At 38.7% G+C, this 17,710-nt stretch overlaps 1 protein-coding gene across 1 annotated transcript in view; it reads left to right on the forward strand.

Annotated features, from left to right (window-relative positions):
• TMEM242 (transmembrane protein 242) overlaps window positions 1–17,710 on the forward strand; it is a 47,255-nt gene that overhangs the window by 23,458 nt on the left and 6,087 nt on the right. Inside the window, exon 4 of the mRNA XM_030447517.1 lies at window positions 5,905–6,042. Coding sequence (XP_030303377.1) covers window positions 5,905–6,042 — 138 coding nt within the window. The remainder of the gene's footprint in view (window positions 1–5,904; window positions 6,043–17,710) is intronic.

A 17,710-nucleotide genomic window follows, 5' to 3' on the forward strand; every position in this document is an offset into this window, starting at 1 on the left:
TAACTGAAGTCAGCAAGGGTAGGATGAATTTAAAAATCAATTCAGAGTTGGCCTGCTAAATAGTACTTGAGATTAGTTGAAATACATAAAGCTGATACTGTTTGCTGGAGTCATATTACTGCTATATCATGGAATATAATGGATGATCTGGTATGATTCTGTGATGTGTCACAAGACTGTCACCTCAGTGATCCAGATCACCATGCAGTCCCACAGTGCTACAGTGAATCGGGAACTGAGGTAACTGCAGTGAGGATGGGACTGAGAGGGTAGAGTCTGTCAACTGTAGAGTATCGTAGTGGAATTAACTTAGTGAGCATTCAGGCTTTCCACTCCTTCCCCAATTTGTAAGGGGATTAATGAGAATCAGTAGTGCCTTGGTACTGTGTTATCTGATGGCCAAAAATAATCTGATCCGATGCAATAACCAACAGGAGCCACCAAAGCATTCTGAAGAAAAAAATTAAAAAACAAAGCTAACAGTTATCCTGTGTTGTTATATTAATCTGAAATACAGTGTGTATTTAATTGAAGATTGCTTTTTTCCTCACTGATGCTTTGTTACTGCCAAAAATGTAAGAAACAGATTCTTAAAATTTATCAGTCTTATCTTCACCAACACCTTAAAATACAACATATACTACAGATGCTTTTAGGGATCTGAGAACTCATCAGTCATGTTTAATTTAAAAGTGTTAATTCAGTAATTCTAATCATTAATAATTCAATTGGGGTTGTGTAGCCAGGAGGAGGCTCTGAGGTGACCTTATAGTGGCTTTCCAATACCTGAATGGGGCCTACAAGACAGCTGGGATATAGGGCTTTTTGCACAGGTGTGTAGCAAGAGGACAAAGGGGCAATGGTTTAAAACTTGAAGAGGGGAGATGTAATTAAATATTATGAGGAAAATCTTTACTGTGAGGGTGGTGAGACACTGGCACAGGTTGCCCTGTGAAGTTGTGGCTGCCCCCTCCCTGGAAGTGTTCAAGGCCAGGTTGGATGGGGCCTTGAGCAACCTGGTCTGGTGGGAGGTGTCCCTGCCCATGCAGGGGGCTTTGAACTAGATGATCTTTAAGGTCCCTTCCAACCCTAGCTGTTCTATGATTCTATGAATTACAATGCATATCAAGAGAAGAAAAATTATTTTCTATAATGCGCTTACAATCAGAGCCTTTGGATCTGATCAGTTAATCGATCTCCTTTTGTGGTCAAAGAGCATGAGATCCTTCAACTTTCTTTTCAGTAACAATAAGCACAGGTTTCTTTTCTGAAATAGACAAAACAGAGAACTCCATGAGAAGTTATTTCACAAGCTATAGAAGTATAAAAATATACTACAATAAGGAAGTTTTCTCCCTCTTTTATAACATTTTTTTTCTAATTTCATTTTTTCTCAGTATTGCATTTTTTGTGGCTTGCACATATTCTTGGGTGTCTGATGTGTCCTGCTGTGTGAAATTTATCAAGAGTGATGTTCCATTGACATCCAAGAACATATATGCTGGAAATGGCACTACTGCTACTATCTGTAAATATGAATTACTCAAATATCTGCTAGCAAAAGTCTGTTATTCCTGCATCCTAAACTTAAATACTTAAAAAATTAAATAAAAGTGTAAAAGGATTTTTTGTCAGGGTACTTGCAGGTGAACAATTCAAAAAGCCAGACTTCTTGCCTCACTTTTAGTCCAAATTAGTCTTTTGATCCCCTTCACTGCATGACTGCAGTTACTGTGCTGTCACAAACTTGGGGAAAGATCCAAAGGAATGAGAATTGATGCTCAGTGTTGGGAAGAAATGGGAGACCTGTCCTCTCAGCATATTTTTCCATCATGTGCCAGTTTTTATATCAATGAAATAGCAGCATGGCCATCAGATTAGAAACTGAGAGCAAACTATACAGCCTGGGACAGACTTAAATAGTTTTACAGGGGAAAATACATTTTAGAGGGGAAGCTGTAGCATCACAGCCTCATGGCTTCATGACTGCATTCTGACTTCCAGGAAGCAACAGTATGAAACCTTGCTCTTGTAGTGTCAGTGTTACTGGCAAGAGATAAAGCTGAAGTTGCCCCTATTGTATCTCTTCCATAGTAAAGTAAATATTGTAAGCATTTGTAGGACTGCTGCCCAAATTGACTCAAAACTCACGAATCACTGCAGTGACGTTCCGCTAAGAAATGACTGGGACATGTTAAAATGAAATGCTCATATGCAGCAGCCTCCTTGTGGTAAGTGTCCAGTTTTACCAGCTTTTATCCAGGTGTTTTGTTTTACAATGGGTTATGGCATACACAACAATGAACACAATCAAGGAAAACAGTTGAACAGACCATTTATTTTAGACACTACTTCCTTTCAGACACACTCTTGTATCCTCAAGCGGACAGCTACAGGGTTGAGGTCTGTGTCTGAAAAAAACAATGTAATTTTTCCTCCCACTTCCTGCTGATAGCCTCCAGGGAAAAAAAAAAAAAAAAAAAAAAAGCAGCATATATTTTGGTAACCACATCAGTTAATTCTGCCTTATATTTTCGTGGCCTGTTTTTTTAGAAAGACTCGGTTATTGTTTGATAGTTTAGTCTTCAAATAAATAATTTAAAAATAGTTATTTAAAAAAAAGAGGAGCAGTAATGAAAAGAAAACCATCTGTGGATAGAATAATGGGCTTATGAATAAAGCTCAGTTCTCTTAAAAACATTTTTTTTTTTTTTGTCTTTTTTCTCACGTTTCTGTTGTTTTTTAAAATGTTGTAGCATTTCATTGATCAGCTTTCTTGATGCCCTGAATAACATATCTGATAATCACAGGATCATGGGATGGTTTGGGCTGAAGGGACCTTAAAGATCATCTAGTTCCAACCTCCTTGCATGGGCAAAGACACATTCCACCAGACCACTTTGTTCAAAGCCCCAAACAACCTGGCCCTGAATCATGTAACAAACTGTGTTTGTTGTTTACAGAAATCCTTATCTGTGTGCATAATACCCTGAGGAATCAGCCTGTGACTGAACACTGACTGGTGTCACTAAACCCAGATCAATTGTTTCCATTTAACACTTTTTTTTTTCTGGGGCAATCAAGCATTTGATTGGGGTTTTGCTAGCAATTTTCACAGATAATGATTCTTCATAGAGGATATTTTTATCCATTTTGTATCTTCCAAATAGGAGAATTTTTTCTGCATGTCATTGTATACGGTTAGACTAGGAAAGCAGGAAAAATGTCAGAAATAATAAAGTCTTCTATATCTACTCAGAGCAGTGTCTACTGAAAGAGTTATTAAAGTTCATTATCTGTGGTAAGAAAATAATAGCACCTGGTGTCATAATGCGACTAAAGAGTTCTGCGTATGTCTGCATGCATATATATATATATATATATATATATGTGTATGCTTACAGACCACTGTTTTGTTAACAGCTTCCACTTTGGCATGTCCAAATCAGAATAAATAAAGACTGACATATTTCCCTTGTGTCCTTTGCAAGTGTGTATTTTTCCTTGGGTAGCTGTGGCTACAGCTAAATCCTAAGAAAAAGTGTTCATGCTGAGAACCATCAAAGGATCATTTTAAATACAGAGCAAAGATGACGAAAACAAATGGTGTTCTTTCACTGACCATATACCATAATGATGGACACTACATATCTTTAGTTACATCAAAGAAGAAAGAGAACTATTAAATTTTTTTTTTTTAAATTATGTTATTTTCAGAGGAAGAATACAATATACTGTTTTCCTACTTTTTGTGCTGGCAAGTGCAGCTCTTTGGCATGTTTTGGAGACAAATTGCTTCTGCAAGTTAATTTCACTTTTCAGTACTTTAAACTATAAATGAAATTATTCTTTATTGAATATATTTGTATGCTTCCACTCCCATTTATGTTTACCTCTGAGCAATAATTAGGCTTTTTTTCCCAGGACACCTAGTAAGTATGTAGGACTGTTGAGCAAGGATTGTAGATGCTGGCATTTAGTAGTTTTAATCTGAAATCTATGCTTCCATGTGAAGAATTGAACAGCAATCCTTTGTGAGGAAAAAACCCAACAAATTCTTGCTGAGATTTCTCATTATGAGCCAGTGGATTATGTCTGCCCTGCTGCCAGTGCGGGCTACACAGACTGTAGCTGCTGTATACCAAATACATGGAGTAAAGTGGTGTGGTGAGATGGGAATGGCTGGCTAGTGGTAGCCAGTCAGTATGAACTGACTCATGTCAGCCAGCATGTGGCTTATGCCCTCAGTAGCTGCAGTGACCATTTGTGCCCTGGGACAGAACAGATTTCATTGTGCATTGGACATCGTCACAACAAAGGCTCCATTTCTCTTGCCCAGGGGTGGCTTTTCTAAGTGGCAGTATTTTGTGTTTTTAGGACACATCTCATGGCAGACTTTTAGGAAGCAGTATCTTAATGAGTGGTTAAAACCACCTACTCTTGTTTCTAACAAAAATGATTAGTACAAAGACTGCAGTGTTTTCTGTGCGGCCACTTGGTGGACTCTGCAGGGGGATGGGTTCAGCACTGTTGCCTGCTTTTTATAAAAACTTTGTAAATGATTTCCAGAGCTGCTTCAGAGTTGCAGCCCCTCATAAGTAGTCTCTCAGTCACTGTTATATGCTCTGTCTAGCTGAAGCCTACTCAGGTTCCTACAGTTACCTCATCTAATCTTTCAGAAGTGCATATGGAGAGCTGTAGGCCAGCAGCTGCCCTCCACCCATACCTACCCCAGGAAGTCAGAATGCAGTCATGAAGCCATGATGCTGTGATGCTACAGCTTCCCCTCTAAAATGTATTTTTTCCCCTGTAAAACTATTTAAGTCTGTCCCAGGCTGTATTGTTTGCTCTCTGTTTCTACTCTGATGGGCATGCTGCTATTTCATTGATAAAAAAACTGGCACAAGATGGAAAAGATGCTGAGAGGACAGGTCTCCCATTTCTTACCAACACTGAGCATCAATTCTCATTCCTTTGGATCTTTCCCCAAGTTTGTGACAGCACAGTAACTGCAGTCATGCAGTGAAGGGAATCAAAAGACTAATTTGGACTAAAAGTGAGGCAAGAAGAAAAAAAAAAACAAACCAACATAGAATTGACAAATATTACCTCACCAGCTGAGTATTAGTGTTAGTGCCTGGCAGGAATAAATTGCCAGAACCTAAGGGCTAGTGACATTACTTCTTTCAACAGCAGTGCTGGCTGATGTTTGCTTTAAGTACCTGTTAAATCTATAGCTTCACCTTGACATGGATAAAAATAATATTTAGGCATTGAACATCTAAGAAGGATGCAGTAATCTGTACTTATTCATAGTTACACTTGTATTATTATTATACATGACGTGTTATCAAAAATTACTTGCACTGCATACCTGTAAATTTAAGTAAGAATGCTGCTGCAAAACTGTTTACCTCGATGGTACCTCAGTGATTTTCCAGGAATAGTTAAGTCATTCTCAAAGTCTTGGATTGTTCACCTGCCAGTACCTTGACAAAAGGCATTAATTTAATTATGAAAGCTAATGTGCTATGTGCTAAGTACTGGAATATTTTCAAATATTTCACTGAGAGGGCTCTCAGGAAAGAGTACCAAAATCAATGGTGTACAGTTGTGACTGGTTTTGATTCAGTTTTTCAACTGGTGGGGTAACCGAGTGTTGGAGTCTTCTGCACACAAAAGAGTTCAGCATTGCTGGGTAATAATTCTCCCTAGTGGAAAGGCAGCTCATCTTCCCACGTGCTTGGCCCTTTGGGTCTGCTGGCAGCTGTAACACTTTCTGTGGCCACACTAGTACAGGTGGCAAGTCAGGAAAAATTCTAATTCATTAAGTTAACTTATTAGTTCATCTGTTTTTTTCACTTATTGCTCACTTTGTCTTAACCACTTTATTTTTGGTTCTAGGGGATTACTTCTACAGCTGCATTACCAGAGAGTGGTTCATCACTGGCCTTACGAGCCCTAGGATGGGGCTCACTCTATGCGTGGTGTGGAGTTGGATTGCTGAGTTTTGCCATCTGGAAGGCTCTGGGTGTGCACAGTGTGAGTAGCAAGTATGATCCCCTCAAATACCCTGTTTGTCCCTGGTTAATGAATCTTGGTGTGGCATCTCTGCACTAATTCAGCCTATAAGTCACACTTCCATTGACCAGCTGTAGAGTGACTAACTAGAGTTTGTGCATGCAGGGACTGCATTCTTACATCTGGAAAAAAAGGGATGTTGTTAGAGGAGACAATTTTGAGGGAGGAACATTTTTTCCTGTTTATCTGCACAGATGTTTCAGGTTCTTCACAGAAGAGCCAGTGTTCTAATTTAGAGACAAAAATAGTAGCTGCAAACTTTCTATATCCTTTGCTTATTGAATTAAAGTGTGTATCCTATCTTTAAAGCAATCCTTTTATCTGAGTTCTGTTTTTTGCATCAAGGCTCTGGGGACATAAGAAAAACTAAGAGGAAACCAGCTTGTTTTCTAGTGCATTTCTAGAAGGGGCAAGGGGGCAGAAGACTGATTTTTTTGTGTGCAGTAGACATGCCACATCAGGGCAAAAAAACTTGGGAAGCATCTGTGCATCCCAAGAGGCTAAAGCTATCTTTAGTAAATTGCTTATGTTCCACTGTTTCATAGTGTTGCGTGTGACCACTGAAATTCATGTAAGCATTTTTGCTTGCCCCTAGTAATGAGTCCCCTGCAGCTGTAAGTCTGGCAGAACTGCATCCTCTTCAGGACTAGGAATAAATACCTTCCATAGGAAACTGTTTGTTTGTTCAGCAAAATGTCTCCCACAACTAAAAGGCAGAAACTACTACTCATTCCAGTACTGTTCTCATTAGTATCTTTCTTGGTCACTCTGCTGACGTATGCTGTGTAGGTCATGATTTGTGTCCCAACATATAGCACTATGCAACCCTTTATTACTTTCCAATGCTGATTCTTACTAGGAGCCAATAAAGGAAGACAGAACATCAAAAAAGCACAGCAGGAAATGGGAAGGACATGGGAGGCGTCCTCACAAGTCCTCCTTGTGAGACTGCAGTGGAATGGCAGAGACGGAATATTAGTTTATGCTCCCTGCATGCTAAACTACAAAAGTCCACACAGTTTACTATCAGTTGTATCATCAAAAAGGGTTTATTTCACATTTATTTTCCTTCTGTCAGACTCATCCTTGTCCTGATGAAGTCCAACAGAATCTGACCCTAGTCTGCAATTTACATTAACATTTTGTCAGTAAGCTTAGTTTTTACTTCCTTGAGTAGTGGCCTAGACCCACTCTGTGAGGCTGCTTTCCTTGATCCTGCCTGATGGGGAACAACCATGAGAGCCTGAGAGGGCCAAGCCCCAGGAGATGTCAGTCTGATGGGGGCTTCTGGCAACCTGGCAGCAGTGGCTGTTGTGTGAGAAGTATACAGCACACTGCAAGGCATTTTAGAGACTAATTGGGCATTCTTAGTCAGAAAGCTGCACTTGATTATATTATGTGTTGTGTTCATGGTGAAAGGAGGTGGGGAAACTGTATTTTAAGAGGCTTCTGCAAATACCTGTTGGCATTGGTTTCAGTTGCAGAATGCTTATGTTTCACTGATTTGGACTCCAGACACTAAAGGAAGCAGATTTCTGCCAAGAGGCTTTGTCTGCACGTGCTTTTTAACAGTTCTTTCTCTCTGCTCTCCACTGACATACTTACTGCATTCACTATAGATTATTCACTGCAGAATGGAAAACATGTACAATAGTGCTACTCATTATTACAGAATCAAAAATTTGCATTTTTAAATTTCCTGTCACACTATCTTTTTCCCATTTTACTGTCTATGTTAAAAATCAAATATACATATATTTAAAATTGCTGGAGGTAGAACAGCAGAAGTAAGTTAAAAATGAAATATTCTGACCAAAGAAAAGAGGCTGATTAGCATTAAAAAAGTAATATTTTATTATATTTTAAAATTACTGCTGTCACTTTTTGCATTCTGCTTTAACATACACTGACTGTTGAAAGACAGTATTTTTGTGCTTAAGTATCATATTCCTGAATAGTTGAAATTAAACATATAAGCCATCTGGTACATTATCAGTTCTGGGTTTTAAAACACATTGTCATTTTAAGAAAAGCCTACGGAAAGGCCTGTTCATTTATTTTCCAGTTTCAGGGGAACACTGTGATACTTTTGAGGATTTTGCATTGCTCATGTAAGCAGGGATCATAGATTAACAACCAGCAGTTAAAATACTGATTTTTAAGAGCAGAATTGCATGGGCTGTATCTAATCATTATTAGATATCCACATTAGATACATTTTTATTATTATGAAACTATTTACTAAAATTATCACTGAGTGAAAAAAAGTTTCTTTCCACATAAGCTTTTCAGACCATGCAAGACACCATAGATTTTACACCAAGCACAGTATTTTCAAATGAACATTTTAATCTCAGTTAAACATTTAAAAAAGAGACTTTTATAAATTTACCTGAATGGTTGAACACTGTGATGTCTTCAGCATTGTTCACTTGCTCTGTAGTACATGCAGCTTCCCAATATCTCTAAGATGTTACAATTTCAAACCTAGCATCAGGTATCAAGATTTGAAAGCTATAAACTTAAGGCAGACTTCAACCTCTGAAAGTGCTGTACAACACCTGACCTGAAGGGAAACTTAACTCGTTTTGATGCCAGGAATTTGTGTGAATTTATTAACTAAAGCTTTGGCAGCTGGACAAATTGAAGGAGAGGTTCTGTCCAGCCTCTTCACCTTACTGCTGCTAACAGGAACCAGCTGCCTTTGGGAGCTGCTCATTAGTGATCTGGCCCTGCTGGGCAGCAGCTTCATTTGTTTAACAGCTCTTAGTAATACTGATAATATTACTGACAGATAACACTATATATATATATACATATATGCACACACACATATACATTAACTCTGGTGCATTCCCAAATCCACTGCCAGCTCTGTCCCTCTGAGTGTCTTGGTGGGATTTGAGCAAATAAAGGGCTGACCTTCACTTTCAGAGTTTGGAGGAAAGTTCCCAGTCAAGTAACAACTGAGCTGCTAAGTATTGTCTAATCATAGAATCATAGACCGTCAGGTTGGAAAGGACCTCAAGGACCATCTGATCCAACCTTTCTAATGTTATTGTTTATATGAGATGTCTCAGCACCCTGTCAGGCTGAGTCTTAGAACTTTCCAAAGCGGGAGAACCCACCCCCTCCCTGGGAGACCATTCCAATGTCTGTCTGTCCTCAGTGAAAAATTTTCCTCTTGTGTTCGATCAGAATCTCCCCAGGAGCAACTTGTGCCCATTGCCCCTTGTCTTGTCCAAATGACTCCTTGGAAACAGGGAGTCTCCATCTTCTCTGCAGAGCCCCTTTAAGTACTGTAACATCATAATAAGGTTTCCTCTAAGTCTTCACTTGTCAAGGCTGAACAGACCCAGTTATCTCAACCTCTCCTCATATGGCAGGTGCTCTAGTATTCTGATCATCCTCATGGGTCTTCTCTGGACCCACTCCAGACTGTCTGCATCCCTTTTTTTACAGCAGGGACCAAAACTGAACACAATATTCCAGGTGTGGTCTGACAAGCACTGAGTAGATATTTTATCTCTGCTGGAGATGCCCTTGTTGATGCAGCCCAGCATCCTGTTGAGGTCTGACAGAATTGTCCTAATCCTTCTGTCAGCATACTTGCCGTAAATCTGAGGTGATCCTGTCTGCATCTGTGGGAGGAGATGATGAGCATGTCGCCCACACCTGAAAGCGTAGAACTAGAACAGCAAGGTGCTGCTATGGTTTCTGGTTTTTAGAAGGACAAAAAAAAAACAAACCCCAAAAAACAAACCTTCCAAGCGTTGATGTGGTACATGCCCGAGGGCAGGACAGGCTGTGCTCTGGTTTAGGTTTGCCTGGGAAGGCTGGGGGTGTCTCTGCTGCACTGCAGTGACCGCTGCTGGCGTCAGCAGGAGCAGCAGCAGCACAGGCACAGCCTGGTGGGAAAGAGCCTCTTTATTCCTCACTGGGACAGAAGAAGTGGTTTAATAGTCTTGTAATGACCTGGATCTTTAAACAAGCGTTTGTGCAGGAGCAGCTGTGGTGGTGCTGTTAGAGAGTGGCTTCACTTTGCCCAAAATGCTGTGATTTGTAATGTTCAGGGATCTGTCTAGTATGAGAATAAATTATCTATGGGACTGATAAAAATACATGTTACTCTAAGCTTTGTGACTGTTTAAATTACCACACTTACTAACTCAGAGATGAAACAAGAGCAAACTGGAATGCTATTTTCTTGATGAGTTGTAATTGCTATAATTAATCTGTGACCATCATTCTGAAGCAGCATCACGACTGCTCAGCAGTTTGTGTTGTAGAAGGGAACTGAAGCCACAGTTCCTTACACTTTCTGAGACAACCTGTGTTTGCTGTATAAGTGAGTAGTTGTTAAAATCTGTTCCAGACACTAGGGTGATGCGCCAGCTTTGGTGATACTAGAACTTTACTGAATCTTTGTGGTTTGTTGCTTCTTAAAACAGTTCTGTGACAGTACTTACTTCCAGCTCTTAAATGTCTCTGTTGTTAAAGATGGTTCCCTGTAGCTTTACAGTCTACTGCTTTTTTTAAAATGGCAGCATGAAAACCCAGGGGTGATATAGTAAGTAACTGATCTTTACATCTCGGTAAGGGATATAAAAGATTTTGTGCAGTCTCAGGATGAGTTGTTAATGTCCCCTGACTGCAGTTACTGTTGTTGTAATTTGAGGACAGGCTGGTAAGTAATAAACCACAATAAATTCCAGTCCGCTCCTATTCCTAAACTGAGAAGTGATGGACCAGTGAGGACTTGGGTTTGATAATCATAATTTTTCATTAATGTAAAAGAGAAATCTTTGTTTTCAGCACCTAGGTGATGGTGGTTATCTAGTTTTATATTGTACCTTTTGCAGAAAATAACCGTCAGTACTAATCAGACTTTCAAATCGACTTTCAAATCTTGCTTCCTGCAGTCTCTTAGGAAAATGTTTAAAGTCAGTCTACCTTTGATTATTTTCACGTATACAAGCTCTGTCTGTATTAGCAAGTATCACTGACCAGCAGAGTGAAACAACTGGGGGCTGAGGACCCGAGATCTCTGGTCATTCCAGGGGATTTTTAAAATTCAGACTGACTCTGGTCTTGCCCCGTGGCTTGAATGACTGTTTGTAACTGGAGTATGTTGTATTTGCTCTTAGAATGCTTCTTGAGTTTTCTGCTGCCCTAAAGAAACCCAGCTCATGCATTCTGAGACTGATTAACAGTACACAAACTCGTTTCCAGTAAGCACACATAACTGGGAGATGTAGCACTCCTGATCTGAAACTTGGGCTCATCCAGAAACACCCACAGCCTTTCTCTCTGAGGCATTTCACAGAACAGGATGTCTGGCTTCAAGCAAAATGGCAACTTTTAAACAAGTATATATATTTGCTATTTAACAACTTCTGTGTCATGGCATTATCTTACAGGCTTTCAGCCTCATAAAGCTGTAGCTGCCCATTCCTGGTGTGGTGGGCTGACAGTTCTCTGATGCAAAACACTGAGGTATTGAAGTAATTTTGTAGAAAAACAATAGGTTTGGCCAATTTATGATTTAATTCTTTTTAAAGTTGAATAGTAGTTAAAACATCTTATCTCAGCATTCTCCATACGAAATGCTCAATGAAGTTTTAAATTTTTAATTGAAGAATGGTGTTTCACTCAGTAAAAAGATTTAAAAGTAAAAATTTCAAAATTATCTTTTACGATAATAAACTGTTTTAAGGTTTTTTTAAACTGTTTTTACAGTTGACCTAACCAAGTATTTTCAGGAAAAGTTTCAAAAATTGAACCTTTTTTGGTTTCATTTACCTATTCTACTGGTGTTATGATCCGCCACACCTTTTTGTTGCTTGGAACAATGTTAAGTTTCACAGTTTGCTAGAGCTTATGGTTGAGCTGTAAACCCTTATTTTAAATATGCAGGTTTCTGTTTTTAATTAAACTTGCAGCTATAGAATACCTGACAGGTATTGAAACACACTTATGAAAGCCTATTTTTTATTTAAACAATTAGCTATTATGAACCTTCTTTTAAAAGCAGAACAATACCCTCAACCCTTGTAGACTGAAGCATGCAACATTTAACAAACAAGATAAATTATGCTTTAAGAGCCCTTTTGATCTTCATGCCCTCAGTAAATTAGGTTTTATTTCCTTAGAAATAAAAGCATTCTTTCTCCCATAGGAAACAGGCCAGGATGACTCATATGTAGGTTTGTGAGATTCTGATTATTGCTTCCACATCTGTTCCATGGAAAGCTGGGAAAACAGTGAGAGGAATTGCCTAGTAATTTGTGACTAATATGGTTATAAAATATTAGTTTATCATTTTTATAGTGACTCTTAATGAAATATCCTGTTTTTCATTGATCTTAACCTTTAAAATATTAACACTCTGAAACAACTGCACAGCTGTGAAGAGATATCTAAAACAATTAAAAGCAGCACAGAGAATATATACTTGCCATGGTTTTGTTGGTAAGGACATTTTCTAGGCGGGCTGCTTTTCTCTAGAGGAAACCTAACATCTAAGTCACCATTTTAAGCATAAAAATAACATTCCCCTGCTTATTTTGGGAGATATTTGATCTATAATTTTGTGAGAATAAAGTCATAAATACAGTATAAATAGAAAAGAGTACTGGCTTTAAGGTTTAATTAATATAAAAGATAAAATGAGAACATGGAGACAGTCTTAAAATATTACTGGTTTGGGCACCTTTAAATAGTACAAAGATCTCAACACAGTACAGGCATACTGCAGTGGCTGAAAATTTTTATGCTATTTGGTAGTGAACAAATGTTGCTATAAAAGCAGTTTATCTCACCCAATAATCCTAGAGTCTTTCCTAGATTTTTGTTATTAGGTTTACATTTTAGTTGTATTTAATTATCACCTAAGTATTAATGGAGTTTCTATTCCTTATCATGCTTATATTTGATTGCATAATAAAAACATGTGTTATCTTTGCTATTTCATGATCATATATTTCAATATAAATCAAATCTGCCCAATTTTTTCATGTTCCTTTATTTCCTCAATACTTATTTAAATTCAAGCTCTTAAAAAGGAGATGGAGTCCAAGTTGGCACTTCTTCCTCCTGTTTATAGAGCATTTTCCTGTACTGCTTATATTGCTTATATTAATTGAATGTGGAGAAGACTTGCCCCCGCATGTATGTACTTCTAGTATTTTAACCAATAATTAAAGAAAAAAAGCAATCTATGAACTTCACCTTCTAATTGATAAGGCAGAAAGCTTATTCAAGGAATAAGATCATAGTTTTCCTACTGGAAAGCTGCTACATCTGCTTTATGAATATGACAGCTGTAAGTTATTTCAAGAATATGGGAAGGCTGTAACTGTAGCTGTCTTGAGGAATTACTCTGATGTGTCTTGGAAGAGGCTTCTAGCTGTTGGCTGCTGCCAACCTGTTAAAAAGCTGGAAAGAAGAAAACAGTGTTCAGCCTCTGGTCTGAACTTGCCTCTGTGGAATGGTTCCACATCACCCTGGAGTGGATGAGTGAGAGGACTGCTCCACTGCCTGTCTGCACATAAGTGTGAACTCCATGTGTACAACAACTAGCATCCCAGTAAAACTTACCTGACAGGTGTGAGTTACTCATGGTACATCTTAGTCACACGGGATCTTCCTGTGCATTGTTAAGTGTGATGGTCTGGCCCTGCTTGTCTTACCCTTCCCTTCTCCAAGACCCCAGCTGCTCTGCTTGCCTGGAGGCATCGTCCCTGCCATCCCTGGCTCCGGGGGTTACACAGGCTCTGTCAGGTTTTCTCTGTGGAATTCAGCCCTGGTCATGACATCAAAGCTTATACATCACTGTAGAGTTTGGGTTTTATGCTGGCTCTTTTCCCAGCCATGGATCTCACTTCTGGATGATACACGTTCTGAATTCCTGGATATGCAGAGGAAGAAAATTACTCAGGCTGCCTTTTTCAGGAACTGCATGCTTGCAGATAATTCATGTTCTTACTGTGATTCAGAAATCCAAATTACAACACGGAAGAGCATACGGAGTTGTGGGACTCACATCCTGAGATTTTGCATCCACTAACCAACTATTTTTATGCATTTAGATACATAACTATTTTAAATTTCAAGTTACATTAATATGAATTTTTCAGATTTTCCAGGCTGACTAAGGCAATGACTGATACATGATAATAGACCAATTATCTGTATGTCCTTTCCAGGCTCCAAGATTTGAAAGTAAGATTCTGCAGCAATAAATGGCATGTTCTTCAGTGATTTCAAAAGTATTTCACTCCATTTTTCTGCATTGCAACAAGATGAAATATTCCAAACTTTGTACCATTACTTGTATTTTGAACCTCGATGCAGCATCACTGAAATCAGTGAGAATAGGCTTGGGAATGAGACACTGACTTAATCTACTTTGAGATACCACATTCTACAAGAACTTAAGTCCCTGACATTTTATATCAAAAAGATCCACAAGAAATGTATAAAATTTTGAAAGATACTCCTGTATCTCTGAACCTAAGCAAGTTGGGGTTTTTTCCAGATTGTGGTTTACAAAATCACTGTCTTGGTGTATATATATGATTAATAGCTCTATTTTCCATTGATCATAATTACCTAATCACTTTTTTTTTACTTTTTTTTTTTTTTTTTTGGTAGTATTCAAAATAATCTAGCCTTAAACCAGAACAGACTTGTTTTCTTTAGCTTCTTCTTTCTTATAGCTTCTTCTTCCTTTTATGACAGATGTATAAAAAGATACTTTCAGGCTACCAGTTAACAATTCCACTTTTGGGAGCTAAGTGACATCCCCACAGAAATTAAACCAGACAAGAATGGGGCTAGTAAAAGATGTTTGTGATATGCATTCTCTTATGAATCAGTAACATGGTTGCTGCACACTTGGAAAAGTAATAAGGAAAGTATTACATGTATTTTATCTCTTCATGTGACACAGTCATTGGAAAAGAGACAGCCTGACCCTTGTGACTTGACAGCTATCAGTAGTTCACCAGTAATTTGAGACAGAATATGCAATAGCTGTGGGAAGCTACTACATACATATATTGGTTTGGGAACTTTGACTGCTTTGTTCTGAACAGTAATGATCTTCTACCCATCTCCCTGTAAATTTTATTTTGGTTATTTTCATGGGTTTTTTTCTTTTAAACAGCACAGGATATGTTTTACACAATTACCCAAGATTTATAGGGATAGGTTTTTTGAAAAATATGTCTATGTGTTTAATTTTAGGCATTGTAAACGGCCCTCTGATTTCAAAAAGAAATCAGGTTAAGGATGTATGTAAGTCTTCATGGGACAGGGGTTAATATGAGCTCTTGGCTTCTCCAGGTGACTTAACAATATTCTGCAGCTTCAATTCTCTATGCAAGCCTGAAACAGGAGAATCTCTATCGCCCCTCCAAGGGCCACTTTTGTAGATCTGTAGTTCTGAATAATCTGAACATTCATAATGCCTTTGCCAGTGAAGCATAACATCTAAGAATATGAACCAGAGCTCAATTTCCCATGCTTGTTTTAGAGGTCAGCATGCAAAGTGGCACAGGGTGACACGCAGCGAGTGCCCCCTTTTACACTGAGAGCTTGAAGAATCACCTCCAGCTGCAGACTGCCTGCCCTGCTCTCCATAAGTGCTCTGTGAGGGCTCAGCACCTGCTGTTTTCTACAAATAAATTTCTGAATGCAGACCTCAGTAATCATTTGCTAACAAGGGCAACAGCAATCATTCAAAGATCTGGGAAAAGGTGGAGAGAACAATGCTCTCTGATGCTCTTAAATTCAGGGCAGCCCATCTTACCCTCATGCTTTGTGAAATACAAGGTGCCTGAGGAGAACACAAGATGTGTACACTCTGTATTCTGGTGCTCGTCAATATTTCAGTTCAGGGCATCTAACCTCATTTCACTTGGAAGCTAATGTAAGGAGTTCTTGCCAGCATGAGTACTTAAATAGGAATCTAATAATAATTCCTAGAATCTAGGTTGGCCTATTACAAATGTCAGACAGTAAAGTGAAAATTTCTTTGTAAAACTTTCATTCTAGGATTCAAACAGACTCTTTTAGCCCCTCTTCCATTCATTTTAATATGAGCAGCTACGTAAGTGCTCTCAGTAATAGTGTTATCCCAATTTTTGTGTGACATTCTGTCAACGATGTACATTAAAAAGAGATTATTAAATGGAAGATGCTTTTAGGTCCCCATATTTTTGCTACCTGAGGCAGGATCATTAGGTTAAGAGAAGAAAATAGCAGTGATCTGTAGCTATTACAGATTATTTAATGCAGTAAGGTAGATGATACCCTTTAAAAAGAAGCCTGACAGAGGTGGAACAGTTACTGTAATTTATTTGGCAGAAAAAACCCAGCGTCAAGCTTTGCAGTATCTGTGATTAAAAAAAAAAGTAAAATTCATTTGAGTGAAATTCACTTCAGAGAGTTGCCTTCAGGAACAGAATGCTGGAATTCTGCTGGAATGTTAAATCAAGAAATGGTATTACAAATCATTCATGTACCACTAGATTCAGAAGCAGCAGTGGAGAGAGTGTCCTGTGATACTGAAGGCAGCAGAAAGAGATAAAATACATTCAGCTTTTAGTGCTCAGTTTACTGCATTATTAATTGAAGTCATTATCACAATTGAACCAAGTACCCCAGTGTCAGTGTAGCTGACAATAATAAAGAGGCAGCCCTATCAGTGAATTATTTGAAAACATTCCAGTACTTAGTACATAGCACATTAGCTTTCATAATTAAATTAATGCCTTTTGATTTGAGACCACTGGCGTGGGTATTGTGGAATCTGGAGGAAAAAAGAGATTTCCAGGGAGGGAGAGAGGAGAAGAAACCTCCTGAGTTGCACGTCTACTAAAAGAAAAGGCAAGGCAAGACATAGATTCTCCTAAAAAGAAAAGGCAAGACATAAATTCCTAATTGCAGCATCTCCCTCATTAAGAAGTGTGCAGGTAAAGACAAGGTCCCTATTCTTGCATGTAAAGTATGCAGTATTAATGGAACATAAATCTAGATTCATCATCTCAGAAGGAGCTCACCACAGTGCAGGAGCTGGTGAGCCCAAGTTGTTGAACAACAGCTGATTTACCTGTTATGTGAACCAATTTTACCTTCGCTACAAGGATCCTCTTAAGTTGTACTGGAGCTGGTATGACAGTGCCACTGAAATGAAAGCAAGAACATCCCTGAGGCCAGTGGGGATTTACTTTGGAGGCCAAATTTAGTCCTAAATATATAAATGTATTATACAGAGTTCAGCCAGTCAAGCGTCCAGGATATTCAGCTGACAGTCCCTGACTAGAAGAAGTTGCAGCCTAAAATTTGATACTGAAAAGGCTCATAAGCCTTTTGACACTGGGAGAATGGGACAGGAAATTAGGGATACAATTTCCATGGTTATTTATGTGTGTATAAACCGGTTCCATTACACCAGAGAATAGTTGCTTTTCAAAGTCTTCTCCATGCTTTTTGGCACTATGACAAGTGGCTTTAGAGGAGCCCTTGGGTACAGGGAGGGCAGTGGGTAGGATTTGGAAGTACTTTCAGGATATCAGCAAGTACAAACATGGAAACGGAGGAAAAATGCAGGAACTGATGTGAT

Source organism: Calypte anna, chromosome 3 (genome assembly GCF_003957555.1).
Source record: "Calypte anna isolate BGI_N300 chromosome 3, bCalAnn1_v1.p, whole genome shotgun sequence".
NCBI lineage: Eukaryota > Metazoa > Chordata > Aves > Apodiformes > Trochilidae > Calypte > Calypte anna.